Here is a 27791-nt window from a genome sequence, read left to right as displayed (position 1 = left end):
GTGGGGAGAAAGCAGCCTGGAGGAAGCTGGTGGGGTGCGGGGGACTGAGGGATTGGGCTCCCCGCCCTCTCGCCTAGGTGGCGGAGAAATCGCGCTAGTTGGAAGGACGCAGCTGCTCTCCGAGAGCTCATTCCGGAGTCAGAGAGCTGGGCGCGCGGAGCCTCCCTCCCGCCCCGAGTCCCGCTGCCCCCACCTGGGGGAGAGGGGCGGGCGCCGCGCTGCCTTCCCTCCGCGCCTGGGCCGCGTGGCTTGCGGCTTATTTTCCCAGCTGGCAAGCGTCGTGCTGCAGACAAGGGAATGCCTGTGGTGAGTTGTTTATTTTGCTGAAGTTTGCGGTGGGCCCGGGGGACGTGGGGGGCGAGCGGCAGGCAGCAGCCGGGACTGTTTTGTTTAGGTCTCCATCCACCTGTGTGGTATAAATCTGCCAGCCTTAGGGTGGCGGGGGGCCGGGGTGAGAAAGCCCTGACGTTCCCAAAAGCCCCTTTTCGCCACTTACAGATCTAGGACCACATTTGCTTCTCCACGCCTGGAACCGGCTAGATCCTACCTAGTTTACGCTCCCCCACCCTCCAGCCCCCCATCAACGCTTCCAGCACCCGCTGTGTGCAGGGCTGGTGCTCCGCAGAGCAATCAGCGCCCACGACCCAGGGACAGCTGGCCACCGAAGTCCCTACCCAGCGCCCTTTCCTGTTCCCTTGAGGACAGGGGAGCTGAGGATTTAATGTGAAGAGCGCCCATGAAATTCGTGGGAACTTGTTCTGGCTTCTTCTGGCGTGGAGTTCTTTCAGGGGTGTCGGGTCTGCCAGGGACTACAAAATGGGATCCGGAGTTGGCTGGAGTTGCCCAGACTAGGCTGCAGAGAGGTCAGCTGTTGGCTCGCGGGAGAGCCCAAAGGAACCCCTTGAGCTGATGGCAGTCAAGACCGGCGGCTGCGTTTGCCTGGAAGAAAAGCCTAAATACATTAGCGAGCTGGTAAAGCTTTTAAGGCCTTCTTGGGAGCGAGTGGCTGGCTAATGAGAGGTTAATTTTGTTTCGAAGGGAAGGCTGCACTGGTTTCCTGAGATAAATGGACAGGAAGCGCATTACCTCCGCGCGCTGGCAAGCGGCTCCCAAATGCTTTTTGCACCTGCCGTTTTGAGCGGTGAGAGCAGCAGCCGAGCCCGCAGGGACTGCGGGGGCCCGTTGTGTACGAGCGGGTGATGAGCCCCTCACAGGCCCCAGGCTCTGTCCCTCCGGGGGTGCATTGCTCACACCAAGCTCTGGGATTCTTCTCTCACGCCCAGGTCCTGCGTGTTCCGAAGTCCGGGGGCCTCCTGATCCCTCTGAGCCCCCTCCAGGAGCGGAAGGGTTAAGAATGATGTAAGTACAGGCACTTGGTTTCTCAAGTCGCCCGCTTGGCCCTCTTCCAAGTTGTACTTTCCTTCTTTTCTCTCTTTTCCTTTCCTTCCTTTCTTTCCTTACTATTCTACAGCTTTTTGATAAACTTTCACTCCTGCTATGAAAAAAAAAATGATGTAAGTACAAACCACGAGCTGCTTGACGCTGCGCTGTCGGACTCCAGGCTATTTCAGCCGCTGCTTTGTATACATAGTAGACGGGGGAGCAGCCAGGGAGCCCTTACTCTAGAATGGATTGCACAAACGGAAGCCTAGGTGATCTGTTAAGCAGGCAGAGATCTCCTGTTAGATTTCTGGAAAGGAGACGTATTAACTAGACAACGGTTAAAACATCACCTATAGGTTCAGGGAATGAAACCGCATCTTGTTTAGAATCCATTAGTGTTTCTGGCATGTGTTTTAATTCTGTCCACTTGCACGTTCCTACCATGGTATGGTTTGCTGAATCCCCTGAATGTACTGTTCAGGTCTCCTCTTTCTCTTTCCTTCCTGAAAACAAAGAGGAAGGGAGAAAGAGCACCAGTGGCAAGAAACATGGTGGATGTATGAGTTACACAAGTCATCAGTCACTTCATTCTTTTTATCTGATTAAAACATAAAACTTTTATAAGTCATCGATTTTATGTTTGTGTTGTGGCACCCTCCCCGATTTTTCTTTGTAGGATCTAAAATCCTTTGTAACTTGCAGCTCACGGGCTTGAGGAGTGGCAGTGCTATAAGCGATCATTCACTATGCTCTTACTTTCCAAGCCGATTTCTGATCTTTCTAACAGTACCAATTTACCCGCGAGTTGTCAACTGACCTATGTCTTGAAAATAGGAACCACCAAGTGGTATAATTGTGAAAATTAGCATTTTCCTCTAGCGTCTGAACACTTATGCGGCAATAAAAAGTGAATTGTTAGGCTTATAAATCTCGAGCTTGTCAAATTTTACAACAGAGGAGCAATAAAGCACCTTAGAGAAGATGAAGTTTTTCCTCTGAAGAACAGTTGTTTCACACCACCAGGATTTGCAATGACTCGAGGACGCCCTCTATTGTTAAGGAAATCTAGAGCACCCGTGTACTTACAGAACAGGATATGGGGGGAGGGGAGTGAAAAAAAATCATATAAAGTCACGATCGGAAAGACCCAAACCAAACTGAAGTTATTGATCCTTAACTATTGGTTATATGTTTTAAAATATGGTCAATACGGTGAGATGCTTCTTTTATAGGGCCTTGGGTTAAGAGGAAAAAAACATTTTAGTCTTTGTTAGCCAAATACTTTGAAAATCAGTGTTATATTTCATTACTTTTTAAAGCTACTTCTTAGTATATCATGAATTATATCTCATTAATTATATGAAGCAATCGCAAGATGGTAAATTTTTGCTCTAATAATATTTAGTCCACAGCATTATCTAAAAATGTCATGTACCTTCCTCCGCAAAAGTCATTTCTTCAGGCAACTGTGAAGCTATTATTAAGCATATTATGGATATACACAAGGCTTGGATTATATTGTGGGTAGTGAAAGGTGTGTTTACCCCTTGAGTCATCATAGTATGTAATAAGTAAGTAATGAAAAGTTACAGTAAAAACAGATAGGCATCCTTGATTAGGGATCTAGTGGTTTGAGCAATTCACAATGTGTCTGAGTGAGCTGGTGAGAACGAAGGTTTGCCCCTCAATTATCCTAGTCCATTGATTAGTTAATTTGTACATGTATGGAATATCAACATGTCCGTGGTTGATATGAAAGGTTTGCCCCTCAATTATCCTAGTCCATTGATTAGTCCATTTGAACATGTATGGAATATCAGCATGTCCGTGGTTGATATGAAATTCCTAATTAGAGATTCTGAGTAATGTAGCGGGTAGAGTTGCCAGCAACGATTTGGGTGTTAGTGGATTTTAAATGGCAGCCGAGCTGTTTGGAAAACAGCTAAGGCAGGCAGTATCAAGTGTCTCTCAGCCTTGAGGTCATTCTTGAGATAAGATACCACTTCACACCTACTGATAACAAATTGGACTCTATCATCAATCTGCTTTTGTCTCCACTTGGCAGCCTCTTTCTGTGCAGACAATTGTCTTTTTCCTCACTTTTAGACCAATCCGATCTTAAAAGGAGAAAGTGACCTGCCATTGAATTAATCTGTAGAAATTTGTGGAAAAGCCACTGAGCAACAACAAATCGTGGCATAGTTACACTGCATAAAAACGCACCACTCTCATTAATTACACTGTAACAGAACGTTGAAGTCTGCCCACTCTTAGACTTCTCCTTTGCGGCTTTCAGGAAGGGAAATGTCAAAAAATCTAGAACACCTGAGCCTCGCGCAGCTGCCAGCGAATTACTCCAGGAGTTCGCAGGTACCTTCCCAGCCCGTCCTATCTGCCCCGGACCGCGGGTGACATTCAGATTTCCAACACCGCCCGAGCTTACTTCACCAGACTCTCGCAAGCTGCTCGGAACGCGGTTCCGCAGATGTGATTGGCTGAAAGGTGACCTGCCGCGCGGTGCTCGGTAAAAGCGCCAGCTTCCTCCAAGGAGGTGGAGCTGAAGCTGGCAGGGCCAGGGCCGGGAGGGGTGATTAAATTTAAAAAAAAAAAAAAAAAAAAAAAAAAAAAGTCCGATCACAATAATTCAAGGAGAGGTCAAAGGCCGGTACCTTTGTAATGCCGGCAAGAGTGAGTGGCTGTCGCCCATTTCCACTGAGCGCAAGGAAACAGTAAATCGCGGAAGAGGGTAGACTAGAGAGGAAAGAGAGCACGAGGAATGTTGCAGCGCAGGAGAGAGAACTTGCAGTCGATGGACCCGGAACTCGAATTACACTAAGTGGGCGGGGCGCCGGGCCCTCTGGGTCCTGCGATTGGCAGGCTGAGCCAGGCGGACATGCAACACCAGCCAATGGAGAGGAAGGGAGGGGCGCAGCGGGTGGGGGAGGGCGGCCATGGCAGCGCGGATAGGCGGGCACAGGGCGGGGCGGGACGGCAGTGCGGGACTGAGATTGATTGACCGCGGGGACCGCCGCGCAGATATCCGGGCCGCCGGCGGGCTGCTCTCTAAGGCTGCGCGAGCTGCTCGGAGGTCCACGCCCGCGGAACCCACGCTGGCTGGGGTTAGGGCACCCGGTCGCTCGGGACTCGTCTCAGCAGTCGCTCACGGTCTTTGTGTCTTCTCTTCTGCCCTTCTTTCCCTCCCCGCCGCCACGATGCCCCTGCGCCCCGTTGCTGCCTCCGCCGACTGGCTGCGCCCCCGGCGCACTGCTTGCTGCGGTGGTGGTGGCGGCCCATCTGCTACACGGGCCTAAAGGAGGAAGAAGAGGAAGCGAGGCGCGCCCCTCGGCCCATGCAGCAGACACGGGCCCAGACCCGCCACGGCGCCCGCGCCGTCGCCCTCGCCGGAGCCCACGAGACCTGCATGGACGGGCATGGGCTTGAGAGCAGCACCTTCCTGCGCCGCCGCCGCCGAGGTTGAGCAGCGCCGCCGCCCCGGGCTCTGCCCGCCGCCGCTGGAGCTGCTGTTGCTGCTACTACTCAGCCTCGGGCTGCTCCACGCAGGTAGGACGGGAGCGCGCGAGGGGAGCCAGCCCCGGGGCCGAGGGCTTTGTTCCCAAACGGCCCCAGGTCTCGAAGGCGCTCGCCGGGGCGGAAGGGCGGCATGGCGCAACGGGAAAGGCCTCCGGAGCCCGTGACACGCACCTCACCTCAGCCAGGCTCCGGGCGACAGGAACGCAGCCGCCCGCCGGGCGTGGAGACGAGCTCTCTCCCCACCCTACGCGCCTTCGGCTCGGGCCGGCGACAAATCTCCTATCCAACAGCCGCTTATCAAACGTTTAGCGGGCGGGGGCCGCGCGCCCGAGACAAATGTTCCGGATGTTTTATTGCTCTCAGCGCTGGTGTTTACTGAAAGTCAGGCTCGGATCAGGTTTCCGCCGCCGCAGCCGCCTCCGAGTGAGACAAGGAGCCTTGTGCTGCTTTTCTGGAGTTGGGGGTGGCGGCGAGGCGAAGGAAGCGCACCAGATGGAAAGATTTTCACCAGAGTTTGCAAACCTGGGAGTTAATCTCGAAGTAACGTCAACTTTTTCGACCAGGGATTTCTTTAGTTTAGGCAAAAGCTGCTTTTAATTCAGCAGTCAGCCTCCCTGGAAAAGCTCGTGCTTGTGGCTAGCCGGGTGTCTTCGGGCTCTGTGAGGGGTTGACAGATAACCATGCTGCCTTCTGGAGGTCGGCGCTGCCCCAGCCTCGAGGAATATGTTCTTAGGGAAGTAAGCCTGCAGATGACCCTTCTGCCATGTGATACCTATTTTTCTTTTTTAAAAAGCGTTTCATGAAAATCCAGGACGCTCTTCACACTATTTTCTTTTAGGAGTTTGCCTAGACGAATTTTCTTAATGCTAAGGTTGAAAGAGAAAGTGTCTTTTAGTCTTGAGAACGGAGCACTAGATAAGTTTCTTTTCCTTCAAGAGCTTTTTGTCCTGTATATGGCACTTCACAATGTTCGATCTGGAGAATCCTGAACTTCAGTGCCATCCAACTGTGCCGAGTAATTTTTACTTATTTATTAAACCACACCCGCAGAGCTAAAAATTAGGGAGGTCTTTTAAGTAATGGGTGGGGGGAAATGTGACATTTGAGAGGACTTAATTCCTTTGCGTAGCTTTGCATTGTGACGTAATAGCTGCTTTTTAACACCATCAATTAGGGAAAAGACTGACGACTTAACTTTAAAAAAGGGTAATAGAAAGTTTTAGAATGATTACGGCTTTCAATTAGTAACTTAATCTTAGAAAATAGTGTCAAACTGCATGTAGTTACGGGGAAGATTTTTCTTGACGTATTACAAGATATATTCTGGAGTGTTTTGTGTGAAAAATATGTGTCCATAATACCAAAATGTACGTTTCATGAAATGGAAATTGTGCTGGGGGACTCTGTCCCCTTTGGCTGCTTGAATATTGTTTCCCATAGTTGCCATAGGATCCTGTGACAGGATTGGAATGTGGTCCTCGAAGATTTCTTTGCTGGCCTGTGAAAGGCCTACGAAGTTGGCTTAAAGGTTTAGAAAAGTAGGGTGTCTTAGTTCAAGAATTTGGAATGTGAAGCTCTTAGTATCTTCATGTGTCCTCATTTAAGTCACCGTTAGATTCAACCCAACATGTGTTGAAGCAATTTATCTGGTTAAGGAAAAGAACGCTACTTTTGAGAGATTTCTTTGAAGAGTGGTGCTACTTAAATGCCCGGGGTGTTTCTCAGAGAAGGGAGCCTAGCAAGAGAGCGAGTGCTCTTTGCACATGGACTACTGTATGTTTTATGCCTGGATCCTTATCATTTGCCTCAGCACCCCATATGGCTCCACATTTCACTTAATTCAGCTTCAGCATATCTCTTTTCCTTTATTACACCCTGGCGATGTGCTGCAGATTCACACATGTAGTCCTGGTGTTAAGGAAACTGTCTTGGATGGTCAGGTCTTTATCTCTGATCCATTTAAAAAAAAAAAAAAGATAAAATGAAAGCTCTAGACCCACAAATGTTGAAAATACTGTCACACTGCACGGATGGTCTGTCCCAAAAATAGAGAAATCTGTAGCTTAAGAGTGAAGAGTTTGAATTCGGCCCTTGGAGGAGTATAAAAAGAGTACTTTTAGTTGCACTTTTTTTTTTTATTTTTTAAAGCAAACCTCTGCAATTCCTGAATGGAGATCCAATATGGGGGTTACTTGCTTACTCATACACTTCATGGCCTTCTTGGCTACATCCCTGAGATTGTTTCTGCTCCGAACCGCATTGTCTTGGCATTTTGACAGGAGTTTTACTTTACTGCCTATAACAGGCAAAGTGTGCATTGCCATTATAAATTCATGAAGCCTGGATATTTCTGGGTGTATGCTACAAATTAGTCATTATACAGGAGCCCACAATGAAGCTGAAAATGCTGACCCAAACGTACTTTCTCTCTAGCCCTCTTCCCTCCCCTCATCTCTGTAGCAAAAGGCTGTTGAAGGCCTTATCCAAAGCCAAAAAAAAAAAAACCTAAGGCGATCTGTTTGATTTGAGATTTCTTTAAGCAGTCAGCACCAACCTGCTATGAAAAGGGAATGGTTTGGGGGATAATGAAGAAGGTATGAAAAGGGAGCTGGAAATCTAAATTCTGCTTTTATTCTCTTCTGAACGATTCCATCTACATTTCCATACTATTCTTACTTTTGATATTTTATGACTATTTGAAATAATTAAAAATAAACATATGCTCGGATAGATTTTATAGACCATAAAAAGAACAAATAGGCACTGCAAGTTTAGCGGGAAGTTCTTGTGCTGTCATTTATCTGCAGTCTGCAGTCTTAAGAGCTCTTCATTACTGAGATCTTGGCCCTGTCTTTATTTTCTTGCTTTCCGTGTATCTGATTTTAAAAGAAAAATAAAATACAGTAGGTACTTAAGTCTTTTTTTAGCCATCATCAAGTACTGTCATTAAAGTTAGGAAATAAAAGGAGATATGACCTGTGATGGACAAACAACAAGTTTTGAGGGAAGGCACCACGTTCTGGCTTAATAATGCTAGCTGTTTTATGATTCTGCCACAATGAGCCCTTTAATACCCCTTTGCCTTGGTTTTCCCATCTGCAAAATGGCTTTAACGCCTTTTGGAGTTGTTTAGTTGGTTGATTTCTGTTTTGGTTTGATTTAGATTCTAGTTTAAAAAAAAAGTAGCTGAAAGTGACTTGATCTGCTTTGGAAAGAGGAATTCTGTAAATACTGGAGCTACTTTTGTCAGCTTTGGACTGAGCAAACAAAATAGATTACACACAAAGGTGTGTTTGTAACTTTTTTGAAAGTATGAATTGATGATTGCTGTAAATCCATAGTTCCAACATATTAAAATGTTTTCATCTTTTGCTTAGGTTAAAGTGAATATCAAGCCTAGACTACCTAAAATTTTCCCCTTTTTGGTTTTTCAAATTTAAAAATGGTGACAGAGTTGTCTTCAGAAGTTGTCTCTTTACAAACCTGTTTCTTCTAACTAAAGCTAGAAACAGATTACAGGCTAATAAGTTCAGATTTAAGAGCAGTTTGCTACTGAAAGTGTTAAAATAGCTTTCTAAGACAATATTAGGCTTACTTTTAAATCTTTATCAGAGGAGTTCCCTAAATCTTGATATCATCCTAAAGTTTATCACATCCACATCTTGAAATAATTATATATTTAATAATAATCTGCTGGCCCTGAATTTTTCCCCCTATCCAGAATACAAATTATAAGATGTTTGCTGTCTAGAAAGATCACAAAGTTCATCTTAGAATGACTTCCTCATTTCTCTGATGAGGACCCCAAGACTTAGAGATTGAGACGTTCTCCATAGTTTAAAGACCTATAAAGAATTTTATGTAACACAAATATGTATTACAGTTCATTTATAGAAAATTTGCAGTTGATGATAAAGAACAGTGTCTCTTTTGAATAAGTCTGTTGTTTCCATTTTATGGAACAGAATATTAAATTATTTGGGGCACACAACTGACCTAGTAATGGCAGTTCTTGTGCTTTTTGTGCTTTAGGAGATTTTGTAAGTTTTTGTTTGAGAACCTAATGTTAAAAAGCATCATTTGGAAATTGACTTTTTTTAAACTAATAATACAGTAATACTTTGCTTTTTCATAATGTTTGTATCACTTGTTTTTATTTAGTGTGCTTTTACTTGTGATCTGCTTGGGAGCTAGGCTCCTAGGGTGATGGAGATGCAGATGTTAAGGAAAAAGTAAATATGTAGCTTGGTGAAATGAATCTTTTTTTTTTTCCTTCTTAGAGCATTTACATTTTGTTAAAATTAGGAAATTGTGCCAGTTTATTTACAGTTTCTTGGTAAACATGCCTCAGGAGAAGTAGAATGACAGTACTTGGATTTTTTTTTTCTTGATGTTCTAATTCTGTAGCCATACAGGTAAATCAAGTAAAGATGTTTTAACTAATTATACTATAATTTAGGATTTTACACCTTCCTGAGATGTGGAGGTTTGAACCATGGTTTTGTGCTTAGTGCTGCTTTTACAATGCTTTATGAAGCAAGCTATGCAATTTTGGAAATCAAAACAATGTTCATGTTTTTGGCATAACCTTAGTGAAGAGAAATCTTTTCCAAAACCTATAAACAAATAGCAATAATGGTAAAATATTTTATTGACTATTCTGTTATATTCTCAACCTGTAAACACTGGACTAGACTCATGTTCACTCACAGTGGCTCATGCATTAACGTGTTAAGTTAACTAATTACATGCAGTTTTTCTTCCAGTGGCTTAATTTGAGAGAGACACAGGAGCACAATGAAACCCTATTTCTGAAGGCTTCTTAAAGTAGGAGTACAGTATGTAAAATAGAGCAAACAGTTCCCAAAGGACAGTGTCATTTTCTCATGTAGCTCAGGAAGTTATGAAGAGTTTACAAATGTTTGCTCTTGTCTTCTTTCCTATAGGTGACTGCCAACAGCCAACCCAATGTCGAATTCAGAAATGTACCACAGACTTTGTGTCCCTAACTTCTCACCTGAACTCTGCCACTGACAGCTTTGACTTGGAGTTTTGCAAGGCCCTGCGTGCCTATGCTGGCTGCACCCAGCGAACTTCAAAAGCTTGCCGTGGCAACCTGGTATACCATTCTGCCGTGTTGGGTATCAGTGACCTCATGAGCCAGAGGAATTGTTCCAAGGATGGACCTACATCCTCTACCAACCCCGAAGTGACCCATGATCCTTGCAACTATCATAGCCATGCTGGAGTCAGGGAACACAGGATGGGGGACCAGAACCCTCCCAATTACCTTTTTTGTGGCTTATTTGGAGATCCTCACCTCAGAACTTTCAAGGATCACTTCCAGACATGCAAAGTGGAAGGGGCCTGGCCACTCATAGATAATAATTATCTTTCAGTTCAAGTGACAAATGTGCCTGTGGTCCCTGGATCCAGTGCTACTGCTACAAATAAGGCAAGTATACTTTCTTTTTTCCCTCTCCCTACTCAATTTGCAGATGTTTGATTTCTTCAGATAACTTTTGAAATGTGCTATAAAGGGATTAGTTTAAAAGAAACTTCTTTTTGGAGAGCAATTCACAGTTGACAAAGGGTTAAGTAAAAATAATTTAGTAAGGAATTTCTCACTGGAATGTAAACGTAGTTCTAATTTTAAATAGACAGTGATATGAAGAATAAAAAGTAAACAGTAAAATTGAGCTCTCCAGGGAAAAGGCAGGCCTGTCTAATAAAAAAATATATGCTTTTTTTTCAATGATGTCTTTTTTTGAGTGCATACGTATGTGACTCTTCTTGAAGAAATCCATGTTCAGATTTATCAGATGATTGAAGTGCATGTTCTGAATCAAGAAAGCTGTGAGGCCTGAGGCAGTGACCTATCAGGAAATATATTTTATTGGATGTTTGGAAGCTATGGTAAAACATAATGGCAATAAGCCAACTTCCCAGTGGTAAACCCACAGTGGTGTTTTAGTTACTAACCTCTTAATGACCAAGGAGGTTAAGAATTAGATACTGCAGAGCAGCGATGTGTAACCTATATGTAATCCCAGGGCCTCTGGTTAACAGTTTCAGTGAGAAGCTAAGGGAAATACTGACAAAATTAGGTTTACCATGCCCAGCTGCCACTTTCTATGGTCTGTGTTCATTTGTTTCAAAGAAACTAATACTGTACAGAGATCTTTGAAACCAACTTCAAGGCACCAGTGTTTAGTGCAAGTAGGTAGAGAGGACCTATGAACTGGGTTTCTAATTGGCAGTCAGTGCTAATTCAACCATTAGTAAGTAAAGTCAAAAGGGTTTTCCACTAAACTAGTGTCCCAACTAAGCACCTCCTTCCCTGTCTTCCCCAACCACAAAACCACGCACATAGACCATCTCTTCTTGCTTTATTTCCGCATTTATTGTATCTATTCAAAAGTTGGTTTAGATTTTTTAAATGTAATTGACAAGGCTCAAGTTTTTGAAATACTTATAACTGTTCTCTTGATTCCAGGACGCCCTCCCTTGCGTCCAAACATGTGTGGCATACTTTTTAAATGAATTGAAGTTATTTTACTTGGCAGTGTGGGGGAAATTTTACAACACCTTGGGAGATATCTGGAGACACCCTGGGGTGTCACAAATTTCAGATTAGAAGTCATTGCCCTAAACAAAGACTACTGTTACACTAGTCTAGACATCTTAGGGGAACTCCAAAATGTTTATACTTCAACTCTCAGTAAAAGCTCAAGCTTGCCTTTTGCCTTACCTAATTTTACATCTCAAAATAAACTTTTCTCTCTCTGTTTTTTGTATGTATGCAAATCATTTTTTCTATGAATATCTCAGAATATGTATTTGCTGTAAGTTATATATAAAGTTACAGAATTATGAACTCATGAGAGAAACATGGCCCCAAATCCATCATTGCTGCAGAGTCATATGGCACATGAAACCTGGGAATAGTCTTTGGTTAACTGAAAGAAGGCAGTCCATTGAGAATGGAAAAAGTCATCAGTTGTACAAATAATTGAGGGCTTGGCAGAGTAACCTTCAAACAAAACTATAGAGATTAATCAGAGCTTGTACATGGGGAAATACTGGTTCTCTTCACAAGAACTAGTATTCAAATTTTATTCTCCATGCCTTCCATCCAGTCGTGTCACTTCTATTTGTTATTCAGTCTTTCAAAATTCTGTTGTTACTGATAATGGTGAAAATATGTGGGGGATAACCTTATGAATATTGCTATTGTATAAATGGAACAGTTTACACTGAAGTATTTAAGATCATTTTATTTCAGTTGAATCTGATGTAATTTTTAACAAATAAATTAAAAGTACAATCTTGTTTTCTCTCTCAGTTTGGAATAAGGATCAAAGGTTTTATGCATTTGAAAAAAGTTGGAGAAAGTGGTCCTCTGACATAAATTCAAGTAGATGATGAGAATACTTGGTCTTTAATTGCACAATTGGAAAGTATTTTTCCACATCTGGTGACCATGCTGTCCAGCAACAAACTACTCTGTAGCTTCATTTCAGGACCTCTAGGAGTTGTTGGGTTTGGCTCACCATCCTCCTTCTTTTCTTAACTCTCTCCAAAGCCTCACAAGCATCTGGAAGGTTACTCTTGAAGACCTGTCTCAATTCTAGTATGACCTGTGCTGGTGAAACCAAAGAAAAGCCTAAAATCTTGCAATACAATTTCCTTTTACTCACCCAGAGCAAAATAAAATCTTTAAAAACCTTAAGCACAAAAAAGTGGTGGTAATAAAAATAAAAACAATAAGAGGCAAGAAGTGCTTATAAACTAAGTTCTAAACAAGATCTGAAATTTTACCTTGATGTCTACCACAATACTTTCTTTAAAAAATCTTTTGAAAAACGTTTTCATGGTAATCCCAACTTTACTGAGAAGTTAAGCACGTGCATAGACCAGTTATTAGGTAACCTAGTACTGTGCCTTGTAGGTAGATACCAGACCATTCTTGTGTGGTCAGGTATTTTTAATGACCCACATGTTTAGTGCCTCTAAATTGAGGCACTGACTGATGATGTCATTGGCTAGCTGACCAGCTGTGATACTGAAATTTTTGTAAACATCTATTCATTCCACTACCTTTAACACTGCACTGAAGCACTAGACCCTAGGGGATTTTGCTCAATGAGGCTCAGTCCTGGGAACCTGGCCTCTTGAGCAAGCCATCTTCAACTCCAACTTTGTGAGCTCTGCCTGTTCCTAAGTACCACCCTTTTCCTCATCACAAAAAGGCAAAGTGAGGGAAAAATCTAAACACCATAAAGTAAAATGAGGTCATCTGGGGCCATATATTAGCTAAGCCTTCTCTTTTTTTCTACATGGCAAGCAATGAGTTGAAGGCAGACAGGCCTGCAGTGCTCAGTGATCTTCCCTCATCTTCCCTGTCTACCGTTTTTTTCCCCACCATGGCCCTCTCCTTCACTTCTCTGGGAAAGGTAGGGCTTGTTTTCCAGTTGGTCATGGCGTGCACAGGTATGCTTTCTTAAGGCCTCTGTGTTTTTAGTTTTGCCCTCTGCCAACCTCTCTCTCTTTGGAGGAGCCTGTGGCAGTTGGCTACCTTGCCAGGTGGGTGTGTTTCTGAAAGGGAAGCCAGAGCTGGTTTTTCATCTCTCCACCCCGGAGGCCGCAGGGGTGTCTGGCACACAGACACACCTCGGCTGACATCCACATCAGCTCTGGGCCATCTTTCCCACCTTTGGCCGTGAGAGGCAGCTGCAGGCATGCAGGCACTCAAAATGAGATGAGAGGGACAGGCTCTGAACTGGCAGAGTTAGCTACACTGAGAAGAAAGGCAGGTTTTGTTTTGCAGAAGGAGGTAGCCCACCTTTCACAGGCTCCACAGAGGGCACGTGTCAGTAGTAGTCCTTTGCCTCACACACTCAAGAGAAACCAGATCGTCTGTGAGGATGCTTGACTTCTTCCGTGTTATTTTTGCAACCTCTCAGTCTCACTCTTGTTTTGTTCATTCTATGGATCTTCATATCTCTGTTTAAGTGGGTTCAATAAGAATCTATATGCCATGATCACAGAAGGTGATTGGGGGTTAAATTCTTTTTTTATGAAAGATTCTGCACTTTGCAAATGTATTCCCAGTAGCATATATTAAAGTTGCCAGTCTCCAGGGAATTCAAAATTAGTCCTTTTTCAAAAACAGGTCAGAAATTCAATTATTATTAAGCGGCACACCTAAACAATGGAAATGTTTTAGTAATTATTTTTGTACAAGTAGTTTGAATGCCTTTGCTTTATTTTTCCTTTTGTTTTAACATGATTTTATCCTTTTTCACCACTCTTGCTTTCTTATTCTATCCTTCCACCTCAGTAACACAAAATAAAAAGTAGGAGCAGAGACTGAGGCCGACAACAGGTCCTATTGCAGAACTTTTGCTACACATTTTACTGTGCCTCACCTGAGTGAGAGAAGGTGGTTTACCTTAAGGCATTTGAATTTGAGAAAGGGTTGTGCTCATTGTACTTGACCAAGCCTGATGACTGCTGGCCAGTTGGACGGATGATCTGAGGTGCCTATCTTGTATGTTTTTGGTGCTGCCAAGGGCTCCTGGTAATCCTGTGGGCAGCACTCACCACCTGTCCAAAGCCTTGTAGCATACCCTGCCCATCAGGTATATGGATACAGTCTAAATTCCAAACTTACCCCTTAGCATGTAGTTACTGTTCTACAACAGCATGTGGGCATGTAATCCAGCGTTCTGGGTCATTCTTTGTTGGTTACAAAATCAGAACCAGACATGCCTGCATTGCAAAGGCTTTCAGCTGTCATTTTAAGTATATCTCTGCATAAAGTTTTGGTAATCTGTCCTCTGTTGACCCCAGACCTAGTACATTTATTGTAGCCAAGTTTTTGCAAGCCATTAAGTTTTTAGCATCTTTATGGAAACCATGTGAGCTACATAGTGGTTATCATTATTTTTCTGGACTAAGGGATTTGCTCCTTCATAGGTCTGTGTTTTGAATCTAGGGATACTGTTCTTGCATGCAGTGTTACAAAGAGGGGGATGCATGGTATATTTTTGTGGGGAATATAGACCATTTTCCCTCCACAAGGAAACCACAACTGTCTTGGTGATACATTGTAACTAATCTTTATAATCTGAGATTGCTCTTTTTTTTGTTACGATTATATTGTTGCATAGGTCATTCCTGCCACCTCTTTTGAGATTTGCTCCTTATTGTAATCCTTCTTGCTTTACAAAGATGCTAAGAAGTTCTGACTGGTTGAGGCATACTGGGAACAGGTGGGAAAGGATTTTGCAGTTCTCGCTCCCTGCTTAATGTAATCATTTCTCTGATAATCGTATTCTGATAATTATGTGGTTAATTTGGTGCAGTATTTGAAACCGAAGGTACTAAAGGGCCCACTGTGAAAGATGCAGAGGTGAATGCAGCCTTTGCCTCAGTCCAAGCACAAAACTAAAATTTACAACAGTCGGGGAAGCATGGGGTTTGTGTGTAAACCCAGTGTTTTCAGGGTTTCTTTGTAGAACACTGGGGAACCACATTGACAAGCTGGTTCCAATTGATGTTATTCACTTAGCAAGTTGGCAGGGGTGTCAAGAAGGGCCAGGAGAGTGGGCTGCTGCAAAGGTGCATCCCACGCTGACACCCTCCTTGCCAAGTCATTGTCTTTACTCCTGGGATTTGGCACAGTCTCCACCTCCCACAGTAAGAATGCTCATATTTCCTCACCTGTATACAATCTAGCAGGGCCTAGAACTCTGGCTCCCTCCTTTGAAATCTGCTGATCTTTGATTTTTATACCAAAAAGCTTTCTAGAATTTGTGACTATCGCAGGCACCAGTTCCTAAATTCATTTTCCAGAGTCTTGTCTCATCTTAAAACTCTCATGTTAGCTATTTTTACTCTTTGAATTTTTTTTTTTTTTTTTTTTTTTTTTTGTAGAAACAATATTGAAACAGTAAAAGCCAGGTTTTCGGAAGTACGGAAATATCTGTAGTTCCAGGTGCCAGTGTGCATATTTGTCCCTTTCTATTTCCCACGTAGCCCTTGTGCATACTGGATTATAAGATCTTAGGCCCAGGAAGTACTCAACTTTGCTTTATATCACTTCAGTAAATTGCCTGGAGGTAAAAAGTTTCCGGAGTACACGTGGGGAGAGAAAGATGGGGAAATTACTAGCTGTGTGATGAACCTATAAGTCTCAAAAGTCATTTTGTAAGATAAATGAGCTACCTGGCTATTTTTTATGCTAAACTTTTCAAACAAGGTAAGCCTTTATTTCATCCATACACATAAAAACTCTCGATAATAAGTCTTTTATCATCTTTCTAATCGCCCTGACTGTGCTCCCTCTGTCCCAAATGTGGTTTGGAAGAAGGAAAAGACCTTCAGAACCCCCCATTTGTAAGTGACATTAACCCAGCGCCTGCCCCTGTGTGAGCCAGGCAAGATTGCATGAGGGTGCTGTGGGCCTCTACTGCTTTAAAACAAACCCACTCTCTTCCATAGTTTAAACCAGAGGCATGAGGCCAAGTCTGATACACAGCTAAGAGTTAGAACTTGTTTTTCTGTCACATTTCCAAATGTCTCTCTCTGCCTAGTTAAATTTTCTTTGAGTCAACATTTTGAGGGGAAGGGGCGAGAAGGAAACATTGGGTGGTTGATCCTTTTTTTGTTGGCTTCAATTAATGCTAACCAAACAGTTTCTGCCCGTGTGGAATGCGGCATGTAAAAAGTTACCTACCGTGTTGAACAATGGAAGCTGCTACCTTACCCATTTTGTCTTTATTTGTTTTGACTGCAGTAGAACTTGCTCTTCCACTGCTTTGAATTTTGTGTTCTTGTGGGTGGGGTAACTTAAGGACTTTTCACACTGACAAGGAAGCTGGCCAACTTGTCAGTAAGTGATAACTTAAAAGCTAACATACGTTAAAGTCACAGACTTTAACTGGACAGCCTTGCAGTGAAATTACAGAGCTATTGGGTCTAAAAAGTTTAGGTGAAACTGGTTCTATGGAGAAGGGAGTGTTTTATGCCCCAGTTAACAGTTGGAGCCAGAAGAACATGGGGTTCTTTCATGTTGGGACGTAGCATGTGTACTGTGGATAGAATTGACATAGCAGCATCTAAAACTCGTCGTCTGCTCTCCACGTGCTCCTGAAATAGGGGTCAGAGTTGACTGTTTCCTTTTAAGGCGTGTGTGTGCGTGCACAGATGTACACGCGTGTGCTTTTACGTGGTACCGAGGTCTTCCCTTCTGCCCGCCCAAGGAAAATGCAGAGATAAAGATACTGTTTTCTAGCATTTCAGTTAACTGACTTCTTGAAATACATAGTGACCACTTCTAACCACCTCATTCCTGAGTTCTCATGGGCCTTTTCCTTTTTTTAAGCCCTGGCAGCTTAAAATTGAACCTAGAAGTGACAGAGAGTGAGTGTATTGTGAAGACCTTAAAACCCTTTTACATTTTTTGCTCACCTCCCAAAGCTGAAAAAATGATCAAAGAGGCTGTGATTTTCTAATCCCATTGGTTGGAAAAACAGCTGTGCTAAACCTAGGCCCAAGCATTTGCTTAAGGTCCCACCAGGGCCTCGGGTCTGCAGCCCTGCCGCCTTTTGTGCACCAGGAGGGGGAATGCCTGAAGGCAAGACATGCTAGCGCATATTCAGCTGGGAGTTACTGCCACCAGCCCTGGTTCTCACTTTTCAAAATATTTTTAGCCTTTAGTCTGAAGTAGGTGGCAGCCTGGGCCTGTAATACTGTCCACTGGGCCTGTAATACTGTCCACACAGGCCTGACTTCATATGTAGGACCATAGTGAGTTCCTGCATTTACTGGCCTCTTCACAATACAGAGTCAGAACACAACAGACGAGCCAAGGGAGAGGGTTCCATTTGGAGTTTTTGGAGTGACCAAGACTTACAGGACAAAGACCTTTCCTCATGCTCACCCTGATGTTGCTCTGGTCTGTACAAGGAAGTTGGCTAATTTGCCTATCTCTGCACCTATTTATGCCTCCAGCCTTCCTTGTCTTAATTGTACAGAAATTACTCTTGGGAAGCCAGCATTTTTGTGCCTGTTCCTTTTATGTGTCTTCCTGGGCCAGCTTCCCTTTCACTCTCTTTTTTAGCCACTGAGCTTGATGCTGCTTCTCCAGACCACCCTAGCAGCCTTCAGCTGTGGGTGTCCTTCCACTCTGGTTTGGTTTCTTCATTCTCCATCTGCTGCCAAGTACCCCTTCAGCAGCCAAGGCAGCCCGTGTTTCTGCATGTATTTATTACCTAGGGCAACACTGAAGAATAAGTTTGGTCCATTCCATTTCTCTGGATCCTGTAAATGCTCCAAGCTCTGTAGAAAGAGACGTGAGGCTAGAGAAATGGATACCCCTTTTGAAGGTAGCAGATTTCTTAGTCTCATTCAAGCCCTAAAAGGAGTCCACATTATGAATTTAATCTGCCAGTCACCTTGTAAACAGATACTGTCTTACTGTTAGTATCTTGTCCTAGTCCAACAAAATTGTTTAACAAAATGTATTTGTATGGATCTTAAGTTCAGCTTCCCATAGATATTTGTTTTATAAGGTATTTGATACGTAGGCTGAGTGGTGATTGTCAAATTACATTCCAGTTCATTGAGTTCATAGCTTCCTAAGAGGTTGTTTTCTTCATAATTTTTACAGGAAAATTATCAATGACATCAAATATTTTCTAGCGTAATACTTTTTATATGGCATATATAAAATCTCCTGGGTTTTGCATGAAATTGTTCAGAAAGAGTTATTCTAAATTAATATGCCTCTTTGCCCCCTCGAGAGAGAGAGAGAGAGTTCTCCCCAGTTTTTATGTAACCAGGGGACAGTTGCCACGCTGTCTGGACAGAGTCCCTCTGCTCCAGCCAAGATTCACACTTACCCTGGCAGGTTGGAAAGAGTGGGACCAGGGAAGACACTTGAAGAAAGGTGCCTTCAAAGGCTTCTACTTACCTTAGAAGCACTCATCTTTTAATGGATATCACCAAAAATACAGACTTAATTATGGAAGTTAGACTTGAGAACATTGAGTAAAATGAACAGGAGAAAAAAAATTGAAAATATTGGAAGGAATAATTAAAGATAAATAAAATTGGCATGGCAAACAGATAAATAAGATCCAATATGCACATCCATGAAGAGAAGTAAATTAATTAGAAACAAATTCAAAATTGTATTAGAGAAAAACATTTCAGGTCATTTTAATTAAAAAACAAGTTGCAATTTCCAGATAAAAATTATTAAATCAGCCAAAGAATGGGACTTGATAATGATGAAGTATATACTCTGTAATGAACACTAGCTATCCTGAATATCTATGCACCAAGTAATATATCATCAATAAAGCAAAACTCTGAAAGAAGTAGACATAAATGGGTAGTAATATAAAACATACAGTCCTTGACCAATTATATAGATTAAAAATAAGTACCAATACAGAAAAAAACTTAATATAATAATGTCGATGTTATGTATGTACACACCTATACAAAATCAGATGAAGGCTTCTACTTTCTTTAGGTGCTTCAGAGCATCCTAGGCTCTGAATTCTTAACATTTAGAAAAATTAACCCTTGGAAGAAAAATTTGTGTGTTTTTAGGAATGGAGAGAGAGCATGTATATTTTTTTCTCCTTTGAAGCATGTGTTCTTTCTTTTTTGTTCAGTGGGGAAGACTGATTGTAGGGGCTGCATGCTGTTACCATGTGTAAGGTAAAAGGGGGTATAAGCACCCTGTTCTTATTCTCCCTTAGAGTCTGCTACTTTTCCACCTATCATTGCACCCAGAGGATATGACAAAGTAGACACATCAGCTACTTACATGAAATAAAATTCATTGGCTTCTTTAACACAGCAGAATTTTAACCAGGTGCATATCAAAATTATGTTTCCATGTGTTTCAAGCTAATTTCTGTGACTGTCTCAGTTTAGTTGACTGACCAATCTAGAGCCCAGAGATGAGTTTCTCTGTCTAAAAGTCCAGTTCTCGTATTGAGGATTCCAGAAAAGGTCTGCACTCACAGTGCCAAATGGCCTGCTTAAATACATAAATGTTTCTTCCAAAATGCATTATGCACAAATGGTTAAGGTGCCCAGCCATTTGAGAAGTCTGCTGTTTTAAAACCTGTGTGCAGCATTTTGCAAGACTACTGTGCCTTGGATAGCTATCTCTGTATCTCTTGGCGAGGCAGTGCCTGTGTATTTCCCTCTGTTGGCTACCTCATTTCATTTAATATGTTTTCTTTTTCTCCTGGTGGAAAGGAGAGGCAAGTGCCTCTTAAAAATATTTCACAGCAAACCTTCCTCAGTTTGTGTTGCCTGTTTCATGTAGAAAGGTTGATTTGTAGCTGCTGTCTTTCTCTTCCTAATAAACCTTGTGGGTGGTGAAGATCTTGGGGAGTGAAACATTAAAAATGAATGAAGAGAACTGGAGTAGTTTGTCTAAAGCGGGGGTTGAGAGGGGCTGGGTGGAGGAGGTTTAACAAAAGGCATTGATGTTTTAAATGCACAGAAGTGCCATCTATCAATAATAAATGGTGTGGCATAGAACAGATGTGCCAAATTGAGTTATGACAGAATACAGATTAGTTCATAGAGGGGGAAAGTAAGCAGTATAGCTAGCATTTTAAAATTATCTATATGTGAGCTTTTGAATACAATTTTGAATATTCATTTCTTATGTTCTAATGGCTGCTAGCTGGAAATATTAAAAGTTTGGTATTTTCTTAAAATTCAAATTGTTCATTTTTCTAAAGTAAGAATTAAAAATGAATAAATTTTGCTTTTCTGAAGAGAAAGACGGTCTGAAAATGAATTTCTTGCCCTTCATTGACTGAGTGCTTGCCTTTTAAAAGCTCATGTTGTAACTGTTATGAGGAATGAAATTGCATTATAAAACTTAAGTCATGTGAAACTATTACACGGTGTTTTCTACATTTACATTGATTATATCTCTAGGTACCTGTTCAGTGCAAACTTAAACTGCAGGGGACTACTCAGGAAACCCACTCATGCTTTGCAATCAGTTCCTCACCCTCAGCATTTTGATTCAAGGGATAATTCTACAGATATGCTCTGTGTGAGAATTACCTTGCTCAGTAGGGAAGCAACAAGAGAAATACCCGCTTGTCTCAGAGAAAATCACTACGAGTAAATTGGAAAGACAGAAATCTGTTAGGTTAACTAGAATGTTTTGTAGGTGTAGATACTAGAGCAGAAGTCAGGTTTTGTTTTGAGCTTCTAGATAGGTAGGAGTTATGTTAATGTCACTGGCATAGCAGAGGACAATAATGTGGGAGGTATTTGAAATGAGTCCTAGAGTTCCTGAGTTGGAACTGATGCGCTTAATGAAAAAAACAGCCTTAGTAAGACATATGGAACTAGTCCACCCATCTCAATATGGATTCTGGTTTGCTTTTTGAAAACTTTTTGGAATGAGGTGGGTATCTTTGCTTTGTTGGCCCAACACAAGTAAATCCTCTTTGTTTTTCAAACTAAGGTGAACAAAACAGCAGTTAGTTCTTGCAAATAATACCAAATTGGCTTAAATTTTAGGTTTGTGAGACTAGAAAGACAAATTACTTAGCTGTTATTGAAGAGTTAGTTTAATCGTTGAGTGCATGTTACAGGTGAAAATGAGCATAGTGATGGTATAAAGTCTATTGCTAACTCTTAACCATCTGTATTGTTAAGTTTCAACTTTTTCAGGTGCAAAATTTTCTTGAATCAATCTTTTCATCTCCAAGGGACCCCAGCATGCCTTAAAGAAAAAAACGCTTGTCAACTGATTTTAGAGCCACCAAATAAATCTATTTTATGGTTCCGTTAGATATCTAACTCAAAACCCCCATTCACTCTGAAAGGTCCTATGGTTGGATGCACAACAAATTTCCTGAAATCATGTCTGATGCACCTCCTTTGGGTTGTTAAGAAGGTGTTGAAATGTGAGACGGCTGGTAGTGAAATCAAGTTGTGGCTCAGGGTAATTAGGAAGGGAGAAAACCCAGCATTTTCATAGTACATTGTCTGGCTTCTAGTTGCAGCTGCAAACAACGGATATTAATTTAACCAGTGTTGCTACAGTGCAGCTGGTTCAGATCTGGCTTTATAACTGGCTGAAGTAAAATGAAATGGCTGGAAAATTCCAGTCAAGTAACACCAGTGGGAACATGTGGAATTAAATAGTGTGAGCAAATGCTGGCTGAGTTGGGGAAAAACTTCAGACATAAACCTGAGGGTTGGGGCGGGGGGCATTTTCTGGCCTTTTCACAAGGGTCTATTGTTCTGATTAGTTTCCTTGCAGGAGGTAGAAGTTTTCCTCCATCCAGAGTAATTCATAGGGTGTTTGGCTTGTTTTCCTTCCTCCTGACTGAAGTCACCTGATACTTTTTGTTTTGTCAAAAAGGAAGAATGAATTCTGTTGCCTCAGTTACTAGCCATGATACAAACTTCAAAGTACAGTCTTATTTTTTTCTTTGAAATGGTTTCTCCATCTTGTGTGACACAACAGCCCCTGTCTTCAGCTGTCTTCCCTCTACCACCTGTCCCAGAGATGTTGGACATGTTGGAGGTGAAGGTGTGCAAGGTTTTAACATAACTGTTCTAATTAAAGGATTCTGCAGGAAAAAAAACATGGGTTTACAAAAGAGAGGCTTTTGTATTATTATTTTTTTCTTTGATGAATTTATGTGCCCAGTGTGGAGAATCGAGAGTTGGCTGGGAAAAGATTTCTGAGTTAAGGGACTGTGGTGCTGTTTGGGAAAACATTTGCTGTAACTAGGTTTAGGGTATTTAGGCTCTGCCAGTGCTTAGGAGCTACATTTGCCAGGTGATTTCCCTGTTACAGGGATTAGCCAGTGGTGTGAAACATTTGATTAAGGGACAAATAGAAATCTTTCCATGGGCACACAAGTGGTGGCTGTTACTGGGGTGCCCCCTCCTCAACTCTTTTATTTCTAATGAGTAAGTTTATATTGGTGAGTCATAGGATATGGTTTTTCAGTCCTATGAAGAATCTTTGTAGAAAGAAAAGTTCTGTTAGGTATATTGTTAATTAAATCCCTTAAAGTTTCTGTTTAATAACTTAGAAAGGAACCTTTTTCTGTCTGGGCACAGTAGCTCACACCTGTAACCCCAGCACTTTCGGAGGCTGAAGCAGATGGATCACGAGGTCAGGAGATTGAGACCATGCTGACTAACTTGGGGAAACCCCATGTCTACTAAAGATAAAAAAAAGTTAGCAGGGTGTGGTGGCATGTGCCCGTAGTCCCAGCTACTGGGGAGGCTGAAGCAGGAGAATCGCTTGAACCCAGGAGGTGGAGGTTGCAGTGAGCCAAGATCACACCACTGAACTCCAGCCTGAGCGACAGAGTGAGATGCCATCTTTAAAAAAGAAAGGAACCTTTTTCTTTTCTCAGCTGTGCCATGACTTACCAACTTTGGAAGGGGACAAGATATAAATTATCAATAAAAATTGCCCATAATCTGGCCTGGCATGTGGCTCATGCCTATAATCCCAGCACTTTGGGAGATGACAGTGAGAGGATCGCTTGAGGCCAGGAGTTCAAGGCCAGCCTGGGCAACATAGCTCAGAACCCCCCACCTTTTGTTGCTCCCCCGCCACCAACCTTGTCACTACAGAGTTTTTTAAATCAGCCGGGCATAGTGGTGTATGCCCGTAGTCCTATGTACTCAGGAGGCTGAGGTGAGAAAGTCCTTTGAGCCCAGGAGTTGAATGTTGCAGTGAGCTATGAATGTGCCACTGCACTTGATCCTGGGTAAGAGAGTGTGACCCTGTCACTTTAAAAAAGAAAAGCCTGTATTCCAATAGCAACACTGCTGTCTTGCTCGCTCGCTTTCTGTCTCTGTCTCTCTCTCTCTCTCTCTCTCTCTCTCTCTCTCTCTCTCTCACTGGAAATTAAAACAGTTTTTTCTTGATGCACATTCCCTGGATTTCTGTTAAAGTTTAATTCTAAATATATGGGACTTTAAAAAATACTTTCTGAAAGTGGTATCATTTTTGAGGTGCCTGCCTTAACTTCAAAATGAAGGGGAGCTCTTGCTGTAGAGGGTTGTCCCATTCTGCTTCCCTCCCATTCTCTTAAACCTTGTACATGTTCCTTCCCACAGATCACCATTATCTTCAAAGCCCACCATGAGTGTACAGATCAGAAAGTCTACCAAGCTGTGACAGATGACCTGCCGGCCGCCTTTGTGGATGGCACCACCAGTGGTGGGGACGGCGATGCCAAGAGTCTGCGGATCGTGGAGAGGGAGAGCGGCCACTATGTGGAGATGCACGCCCGCTATATAGGGACCACAGTGTTTGTGCGGCAGGTGGGTCGCTACCTGACCCTTGCCATCCGTATGCCTGAGGACCTGGCCATGTCCTACGAGGAGAGCCAGGACCTGCAGCTATGCATGAACGGCTGCCCCGTGAGTGAACGCATCGATGATGGGCAGGGCCAGGTGTCTGCCATCCTGGGACACAGCCTGCCTCGCACCTCCTTGGTGCAGGCCTGGCCTGGCTACACGCTGGAGACGGCCAACACTCGATGCCATGAGAAGATGCCAGTGAAGGACATCTATTTCCAGTCCTGTGTCTTCGACCTGCTCACAACTGGTGATGCCAACTTTACTGCTGCGGCCCACAGTGCCTTGGAGGACGTGGAGGCGCTACACCCCAGGAAGGAACGCTGGCACATTTTCCCCAGCAGTGGCAATGGGACTCCCCGTGGAGGCAGCGATTTGTCCGTCAGTCTGGGACTCACGTGCTTGATCCTTATCGTGTTTTTGTAGGGGTTGTCTTTTGTTTTGGTTTTTTTTTTATTTTTTGTCTATAACAAAATTTTAAAATATATATTGTCATAATATATTGAGTAAAAGAGTATATATGTATATACCATGTATATGACAGGACATTTGTCCTGGGACACCCACCAGATTGTACATACTGTGTTTGGCTGTTTTCACATATGTTGGATGTAGTGTTCTTTGATTGTATCAATTTCGTTTTGCAGTTTTGTGAAATGTTTTATAATGTCCCTGCCTAGGGGCCTGTTAGAAAGCACTTTATTTTTTATATATTAAATATTTATGTGTGCACTTGGTTAATATGTATAGTACATATACACAGATGCCCATACGCAGCATTTCCTTTGAAGGTGACCCATTGTTTGTAGCTATTCTTGGCTGTACCCTCCACCCTTTCCCGTTGCTACTGATTTGCCACGCGTGCAGCTTTTACTCGCCACCTTGCGGTGGAGCTGCCTCGTTCCTTTGAACTATGTTCTCACCCTTCTGCCCTCACTTCATCTGAAAGGATCATTAACTCCCCCTTACAGGTGCTCTGACTCTTAAACCCTGATCTGAAGAAGCTCTCTTCCTAACAGCTATTTCTTTTTCAGGAGGAGGAGATTACTACTATACTGATTACTCTCAATTCTAATTATATATTTGAGCCCATATGGTGTATTAGGTTGAACCATGGAAACCGCTGTTCTTTTAGGTAAAAAGGGTCTAGTGATGGCAGTTTCGTAGACAAGTACCAGGCCTCTTGCTAGACCTCAGTAACTCCCAGACTTTCTCATCCCATGCCTCCCCACCCCGCTTTTTTTTTTTTTTTTTTTTTTTTTTTTTTTTTTTTTTTGAGACGGAGTCTTGCTCTGTCACCAGGCTGGAGTGGTGCAGTGGCACAATCTTGGCTCACTGCAACCTCTGCCTCCTGGGTTCAAGCGATTCTTCCACCTCAGCCTCCTGAGTAGCTGGGACCACAGGTGTGTACCACCACGCCCGGCTAATTTTTTTGTATTTTTAGTAGAGACGGGGTTTCACCATGTTGGCCAGGATGGTCTCGATCTCTTGACCTCGTGATCCGCCCACCTCGACCTCCCAAAGTGCTGGGATTACAGGTATGAGCCACCGTGCCCGGCCCCCATGTCCCTTTTTAAATGCAGTTTTTCTCTAATTCTGTGTTAAAACATGAAACTATAAATGTAGTCATTATGCCTTGCTCTTATCATAACTGGAGCAAGCCCCTGTTCTTAACCTTTTCTTGGTTGTTGAGCCCAGAAACGGCTCTGTCTCCACCTCCAGGAAGCCCTCCTCAACCTCACCTTATGAATCTAAAGAACTGGGGTTTGTTAGGTTCCTTCTCTAATGTACAGGACCAGATTCCATCACAAAGTTTTCTATTCTTCCTTGTCGTCCATACCATGATCTTCATCGCAGTCTTTGATGTGTGCATGCAAAGTGGAACGGGGTGGGGCGGCAATGACAGAAAAGCCTTCTTGGCCTGACTCAGTGTGCGGCCAATTCGGTACTGCTTAATCCAGATATTTATGTTAACCAAGCATTGGGCTCCCCAGGTGGTCTCTGAAGTAAGGTACTCTCCCTCTTAACACCTGTAGTTGAATATGATTTAGTCAGCTGCTCATTGTAACTTGGAGAAATTCCTATAAAGATCTCTCCTTGCCTCTTCCATTGTTGGCACCCCCTTGCAAAAGGAAAAGAACAGTAAAAGGCAGGAGCAGTCATCTGAGAACGTTAACTCCAGGATAGGTAGGTTTCTATTGTTATGTCTAGATGTACATCTTTGGTTCCGAGAAGAAGTGGTACAGTTTGTACTTTAATAATTTATTGATAAGTTTACATAAATGGAAATAAAAGGTATGAACTTTAAATACCGTAGTAGTTTAGGCCAAGATTATGCTTAGTTTTAGTTCTCCAGGTAATTACTTTTGCCGTGTCCTGTTGATCAGTGACACTGCCAGAGGCCCAGACTGGCAGGAGAAAGAAGATGTCATTTTGTAAAGTTTTAGATGTGCCATCCAGTAACAGAGTGGAGCTGTGGATTCGTGTAGAGGTGACAAACCTCTACCTTGTGTTTATAAGAGAATAATCTGGGACAGTCTGGGAAAATAAGGAAGGCACTCTGCTTCTTACTCATGGAGATTCAACTGCAAAGAGTTGAAACCTAAACCCACCTTCCTTTTATAGAAGTTGTACTACCATCAGCTCTGAACTGTGGCTTTTTTGTTCACCTATGGAGATATAAACTATATTCAGAAGCTATTGTTAATTAATAATCTGTTTTATAATTGAGTAGTACAAGTGAGGAAAAATACTGAGGATAGTTTAACCACTATTTTTGTGCAAATAGTATGAAAGTGAAGTAAAAGTAATAGAAGAAATTTCTGTAGGATCTGGGTTTAGAGTGTAAATGATTAATAAAATATACCTTTGCCCTTTTCAGGGAAAATAACAACCACCCTTACTGATAGATGGGAAAAGAAGATTGGGTTATTTTGCTGTATCATTTAGCTGAAAGTGATGCTTAAAAGCACCCTGCATCACTAGTAATGGTGTATTTTGCTATTCTCCCCTTAATAATCAGTGATCCTGTGAAACAGTTCCCACAGATTACTTTCAGAATTACACGTATTTCTCTATCAAAGGGCCAGGTTTATTTTCTCACTTTCTGAGATTTCTAGAGAAAAATACTGCTTGCACATGTTGGTTCTTGAAACCTTAGCTAGAAGAGTTTCAGGTCATACCAACACGTGGATAGGCTGAAGCTGTTCAGAGGTCTCCTGGGGGAGCTTAAAATGGGGGAGAACACTGGTTTTCACAGATGCTCCACATGGCTGTCTTTAAAAGACTCGAAACTTTTTTTGTCCTCTTTGTTATGCTTGGAAACCCCCTCCCCAAGTGTGTCCAGTCTTTGCAAAGAAACCTTTAGATGTGGTTCATAGATATATGAATACGTATCTGTGTAAAACAGTGAGTGTGCCGTGTGTAAATACTTTAAATTATTATGCTAGAAAAATAAAGTTACATACCATGCTGTGGAA

At 42.6% G+C, this 27791-nt stretch overlaps 1 protein-coding gene across 1 annotated transcript; it reads left to right on the top strand.

Annotated features, from left to right (window-relative positions):
* RGMB (repulsive guidance molecule BMP co-receptor b) lies at positions 1 to 27791 on the top strand. Its single transcript, XM_003920726.4, has 5 exons — positions 1 to 306; positions 1284 to 1359; positions 4697 to 4944; positions 9861 to 10369; positions 24070 to 27791. Exons 2-5 carry the CDS (start codon positions 1355 to 1357, stop codon positions 24736 to 24738), a joined length of 1431 nt encoding a protein of 476 aa, XP_003920775.2. The 5' UTR covers positions 1 to 306; positions 1284 to 1354; the 3' UTR covers positions 24739 to 27791.

The sequence above is a fragment of the Saimiri boliviensis genome, chromosome 1 (genome assembly GCF_048565385.1).
Source record: "Saimiri boliviensis isolate mSaiBol1 chromosome 1, mSaiBol1.pri, whole genome shotgun sequence".
Taxonomy (NCBI): Eukaryota; Metazoa; Chordata; class Mammalia; order Primates; family Cebidae; genus Saimiri; species Saimiri boliviensis.
The sequence above is the reverse complement of the archived record's forward strand: the minus strand, read 5'-3'. Positions and strand labels throughout refer to the sequence as shown.

Bases quoted from the DNA above. Each gene is read 5' to 3' on its own strand.
- RGMB (XM_003920726.4), top strand. The intron at 4,945-9,860 runs GTAGGACGGGAG...TCTTTCCTATAG, and splicing joins CCTCGGGCTGCTCCACGCAG to GTGACTGCCAACAGCCAACC. The intron at 10,370-24,069 runs GCAAGTATACTT...TCCTTCCCACAG, and splicing joins GTGCTACTGCTACAAATAAG to ATCACCATTATCTTCAAAGC.